At 47.8% G+C, this 6,230-nt stretch overlaps 1 protein-coding gene across 1 annotated transcript in view; it reads left to right on the top strand.

The window, feature by feature from the left end:
* Positions 1-782: 782 nt before the first annotated feature.
* The window catches only part of CDHR1 (cadherin related family member 1), a 51,291-nt gene continuing 45,843 nt past the window's right edge, over positions 783-6,230 (top strand). Inside the window, exon 1 of the mRNA XM_076338344.1 lies at positions 783-962. Within this exon, the coding sequence (XP_076194459.1) occupies positions 830-962 (133 nt within the window). The 5' untranslated portion in view covers positions 783-829. The remainder of the gene's footprint in view (positions 963-6,230) is intronic.

Here is a 6,230-nt window from a genome sequence, read left to right as displayed (position 1 = left end):
GAAATTGGCCCTTTCTTCAGTGGGATGAAGCATGTAAGGCATTTCACCCCCTCCTTATTTCTCGGTTTGGTGCACGTTTGCCTGGGTGAGTACAATAATCGCTTTGTTCAGTAAAAATATAGGAGGATACAAGCATAACCTTAAATCCTGTAGTAATCCGTACTGATGTGGTAACGTTGTCCTGAAATATTTTCCTTGGCAGCTGATCCCTGTGCAAATGTTACCCTCTGTGTTTATAGATTTGGAGTTGTGTTTCAAATGGGCTATTTTGAATCTCTAACAGTCAGTCAGTAGAATGACAACTAATTTGTTGTTTCTTGTTTTTTTTTTTTAACTTTGTTTGCTGTTGTCTGGCAGCAAGTAAGTAACTATTTAATTATGGCTAATTGCTCATACAGTAGGCATAATTTTAAGACAGAATGTGCTTAGAATACTGGGTAAGGTACCAAGGCACTGGGAGAGTTTCAGACTTGTATGTGTAGGGTAGGGGAGAGGTCTACAGTCATTGCAAGCTGAAAAGGTTAATTTTGCAATTAAGCTGTCTGGAACTGATTGAGATTTTTTTAGAGAGATCCTGCCACTTGATTTGTTTCTGTTGTTCCCCCCTCCTCCCCCCCCCCCCCCCCCCAAATACTCTCTTTCTTTATTTGCTGCTGTGTGAATACTGGCACAGTGGCACGTAGGAGTAATTTTATTAAAAATATCTGTACAGATATAGTTCTGAAAGTCCAGTGCAGCAACTGGGTATGTTACGCGCTCGCGGTATTCCCAAAACAGCTCGTGTTTACTGAGAGTCGGGTAGCAAAGCCAAATAGCTGCCACCTACAAAATGCTTTTCTTTGGCTTCTGTTTTGTTTTAATTGCAGTTCAGGCAAATTATGCCCCCTATTTCTTTGATAATGGAGCCAGAAGCACAAACGGGAACATGGCACTTCTCAGCCTTTCAGAGGACACACCTGTTGGTCAGTATTAAAATTAGTATGTTTAAATTGTGAAAATGGAGCTGCTTGCTCTTTTGATTAGAACATATATTTTGTTGTAGGTTATTGTTATATGCTGTGGTCTTACATGTTTTTCTCTCAAGCTTTTAATTGGCCTCAATTTAAAATGTCATGCTTGAATTGTAGCTGTAATTTAAAACATGAATTTTAGTTCCCCTTTTCTTGGTCCAGCAATCTATTCGCAGCATCAGAGCACAGACCTTTGGGGTCAGAAATAAATTCATGGTGGTGAGGGACTTCGTACCAGTTTTGTAAATGCTTATGAGAAGAAAGCCAAGTTGCTAGTAATTTTAACAGCCTTGGTAAAAGCAAGCCGTACGTTGAAAAGTAACAGAGGCGTGGTTTTCTTTAGAGTTATCACATTTTTCATGTTTCGGTAGAAATGGTAGAAAATGTTTCTACTTGGAGTGAAAATTGCTTTGTCTAAATAACTGATGTTTTTTAAACAGGTTTAGTTTTGGTTCATTGAAAATTCAAAAATTGATACATTTTTCAGCTTTCAGCATTTTGAGGCAGGTCTGTTTATGCTTCTTTTAACTGTAGTTGCATTAAGAAAAAATAAATAAGACCAAAAAGGTGATTTATGATCAATATTTTCCATGGGGGGAGAATAATTTCCTAACATTTAAAAAAATTTATGTCAAATATATTACAGCGATGAACACCACCTTTTCTTCAAACATTGCACCGAGGTTTTGTTTAGGATTTGCTCCTGTTTGTAGCTTTTACGGGCTAAATCAGGGAAGTATTTAGCTATTGCACGTTAAGTACCAGAGCACCCATTTATTATCTGCCTCGTACATAGAGGAGAGAGATGGCTGTGCGGAGGGGTGCACCCAAACCCCCCCCCCCCCCCCCAGGCCTTAGGCAGCTGGGGGAGGCGAGGGTGAGGGAAGGATCCAGAGGGCACAGCCTCCTCTGGAAGACCGACGCTGCCACCTCTGCCTTCCTAAACGTGACCAGGGTCACTCACTGCTTTGGGAAGCAGCTGCCTGGGGTTTGCTCAAAGTCCCCATTTCTGGCCCAACGGCGTTAATGCCAGCCAAGATCCACACCGGGCATGCTAGGGGGTGGGGAGAGGGTGACTGGGAAGCAGTGGCTTTGCCTGCTCAGCCAGAGAAGAGGAGGGGGAGAAGGCGGCACATAGCGCAGAAGTGACACGTCTAGCCGATGAACTCAAAAAGAGCTTGCTTACGGTGCAGCGGGGATTTGCTATAAGCTCGGTCAACCTTAAGTGGAAACCTCAGCTGAAGGCCAACAGTAATGTGCTGGCACTCGCGAAAGCCAGAGGCAGACCAAGGAGCTGCGATTTTTGCTGTACTTCTGCCCGGGTTCAGAAGGAAGCCACGCTTGCTCAGCCTTGGCGATCTGGACAGCTCTGCTGATGGCTGGAGTAAGATTATCCAGCGGAATCGCTTGCCTAATGGTGTAGGTAAGGCTTGTAATGCCAGATAGCCACAAAATGGGACCCCGACTCAGTTTGTTTGGGGTGGTGTTTGCCAACTCCTCCGCTCAAACTGCAGGCAGTACAACTCACTTGCTCGCCGTCAGACTCCCGTCCCCTGGTGCGGCGCCAGCTCGCAGACACTTACAAAGCACCAGCCTCTCCCTGCCGCCTCTGGGAGCCCCCAGCCACCCGCGTGGGGACGGGGAGCTAAAGATGGCACAGAGCCGCGACGCAGTCAAAAACGTCCTTCCCATCGGGACCGCAGCGCCCCACGGTCTCTCAGATGACAGCACGCCCTGCAGCAGCAAACTACAGCAGCAGTTGCCCAGCGCTGGGACCCGGTGCGTCTGATCTGGGGCTGCAGGCAGGCGAAAAAGGAGAGCGTGCATGCCTCGACAGCAGAACAGCAGTGTGAGGGATCAGAGCCTCTGTTAGCGTTCCTGTAACTAGCCTGAGTAAGGATAGTGGCAAATACGCGATGGGCTTTTGCATGGGCTTTTGTAACGTTAGCAACCAGACTAGGTACACAGGGGTCCCTGGAGAGTTTATGCTTTGGTTGCAGCAGTGAGAAAGCTCACGGTGCTCCGTCTTCAGTGCTGCTCTGCCTCACGCCTGCTGGCTTCGTCCAGAGTGTCTTTACGTGTGTTTACATTGGCTGGCTTGTAGAATCATAGAATCATAGAATCATAGAATCATAGAGGTTGGAAAAGACCTTGTACTTCTAATTTGCTGTATAAGTGTGCTTTAAAAGGCAAGAGAGAAGCAGCTTCTGGCTTAAAGCTCCAAAGGTGCCACCAAAAGCCTTTCTCTGAGGTGAAAGGTTAGGGGGTGTTGAGTTTAGGCTTTTGCAAAGGGCCTAGAGAAACCCTTGGGAAAGCGAGATAAGAACTTACTTTTGAGAAGTCCAAGTGTGGTAGCTTTGCCACACAGCTGCCAGTGCTTCTTTGGGCTAATTCCCAGAACGCCTTGACTAAAAGCTGTAAGTACTGCAGGGTCCTCTCTTCTGAAAGCACTTTGGGAAGTTCCCTTGGGACGTGGCTGCTTGGGGTTTGCTCAATGCAAGCTGCTGCTGCTGCTACCCGCCACCCACGTCAGCACAGCCACTCCTCGGGGATGGTTTGAGGGAGGCTCCCAGAGGAGGGCACAAACGACACCGACACTTCTGTGCTTCGGTGCCATGTGCGCGTTCAGCTTTGCGCAGGGCGAGAGGACCGGTGTTCGCATCAGACCACAGTCAGAGCTTCATGCCAGAGCTCCATGAGGGCTCACGCTCTGCCCGTGCTAAATGGCTGCCAGGCTGGCACTTTTCTGTGGCCCCCGCGAGGGGTCTCGCACCGCGGAGGAGGCTGTTGCTCTTCATCCCTGTGCCCCAATCTCCTCTGGAAGAAGGAGGAGGAATCTGGTCTCCTGTGCCTGTGTGCAGTCCCGAGCATCCACACTCCAGCAGTCGCGTTTCAGTTTGAGCAGGATGATCAGTGACAAAACAGGGGAATTAAAACTTCCGTATGTTTGATTCTGGATGGCTTCACTCAGGCTTAGGTGCTGCAAAAACGGGCAGGTTGCCATTAGGTCTTCCCTGTACTTACATAAAATTTGGAGTCATAGGCAGGATGCTTTTCTTGGCAGCAGCCAGTGTCTGAGCTGAGCAATGCCATGAACGGCAGCTTTAATAAACCTCCAGGAATTTTACAGTCTTTGGCCCCGCTGCGATTACAAGCAGTTGGCAAAGTGGTGTGTGTTAGTAAAATTCCCAGGCATCTATAGGCAAGGGACATGCAACATTTTGGAGCACCAAAAGGAGACGACGGATTCTCTGTGTGACTGTAGAAAGAGAAATTGCAGTGCTCCAGCTGCACGAACGCTTCAAATTCCAGAAAATCACATTATCATGCTCATATCATCCTTAACTTGACCTTCTTTTCCCTTGTGCAATTGTGCTTACTTACAGATAGTTGTTATCTACCAAGTTACATACATTGTGACATAAGTTATCATAAAACCAGCAAATACTGTCTCTGTGTGAAAGCTTGAAAGTGTCTGCAGATTCCCAGATCCCATTTATTGCTGCAGAGCATGAGACCTGAAGAGGAATGGGAGCAGTTACGAACCGAAATAGCAGTTGCAGTTTGTGTGGCTGTTTGGCAGGGCAGGTGGGCGATCAGCTCTTTGCAGAGAGTTGCCTGTGTACATACAGAATGTACGTGTGCTCCTAATCAAGGTCTTAAGGCATGTGTGGGATGCTATTTCAGGTTGTTTGTTTCATCTTGCCTCATTAATCCCTGTAAGCCCTCATAGTGGGGACAGAGCGGGACTTAGAACAGCTGCAGAGCAAGGGATTGAAGCATGCTCAGAAGGCCTAAGTTCATTACTCCCTCAAAGCCCAAGCATTATCGGTGCTCTGGAGATCTTTGCACGCCTCTCATCCTTGCATTTTTCCTTTCCGTTTTCCCCCATGCCCCCAGGTATGCACTCCCCCCAGTTAAAAGCCAGTTTGCAGCGGCAGTTCTTCTTTGATCAAAGCTAGAGCTGCCAGCTACCTACCACTGGCTGACTGCCCGCTTCAGGTCCCTCCATCCTGCAAGCTTCCCCTGTTGTTCCTGCATGCTCCCGGTCTCATTTCTTCCCATCATTCACAGCTGGCTGTGGAAAGCCCTCTTGTCCTCTCTGGTATCCGTTGTTCCTTCCCTGTTTCTGTCACCCTGCTGCTCCCCAAACTGGGGAGACTCCCTGCTAATGTGTTTCCTGATCCGTCCTTCAGCGCCCAGCGATCCCACCCTGGCATTCTGCCGTCTCTCTGTATGTGTTTCTGTATTTCATCCAGCAGAGACATAGTAGCTGAACCTGCAAGGAATTTTTTCTGCCCACAATTTATTTCCAGCCCTCCTTGTCACAAAAAATATCTGAGTGAAAGAATTAATGTGCTTCTCTTAAATTGTAATTCCTTTCTGACTAGAAAGGACACAGACAGGGAAAATTTAGCCCAAGCCATGTCTTGGAATCTAGAGACCCACCAAAACCTCACATCCAGACGACTCCAGAAAAGCTAAATTGTTTGAAGGTGCAAAAATATTCAACTTTTTGCAGAAACCAAAATCTTACCCCTAGGAAAGCTAGGAGCTACTGGAACAAAACTGTTAAACGCAGCCTGCTGACCTGGTTCCAGCTGGAGAAGAGTTAATTTCCTTCCTAGCAGCTGGCACAGGGCTGTGTTTTGGATTTAGGATGAGAACAATGTTGATAACACACCGATGGTTTAGTTGTTGCTGAGCAGTGCTTACACTAGGCAAGGGCTTTTCAGCTTCCCATGCTCTACCGACTGAGCAGGCTGGAGGGGCACAAGAAGCTGGGAGGGGGCACAGCCAGGACAGCTGACCCCAACTGGCCAGAGGGACATTCCATACCATGGGACGTCATGCTCAGTACATAAACTGGGGAAAGCTGGCCGGGGGGGGCCGCTGCTTGGGGACTGGCTGGGCATCGGTCGGCGGGTGGTGAGCAATTGCATCGTGCATCACTTGCTTTGTATATTCTTTTTTATTATTGGCATTATTATTATTATTATTATTATTTATTTCAATTATTAAACTGTTCTTATCTCAACCCACAAGTTTTTCTCACTTCTACTCTTCCGATTCTCTCCCCCATCCCACCGGGCGCCGGGGGGGGAGAGTGAGCGAGCGGCTGGGTGGTGCTCAGTTGCCAACTGAGGTTAAACCACGACACCTGCCTTCTGCATCACTGCAGCAGAGCTAACGCCGTGCAAAATGGAGCCCCCCTGCAAA

This window comes from Aptenodytes patagonicus, chromosome 5 (genome assembly GCF_965638725.1).
Source record: "Aptenodytes patagonicus chromosome 5, bAptPat1.pri.cur, whole genome shotgun sequence".
Taxonomy (NCBI): Eukaryota; Metazoa; Chordata; class Aves; order Sphenisciformes; family Spheniscidae; genus Aptenodytes; species Aptenodytes patagonicus.
Note: the sequence above shows the minus strand (reverse complement) of the source record. Positions and strands in the feature narration are given on the sequence as shown.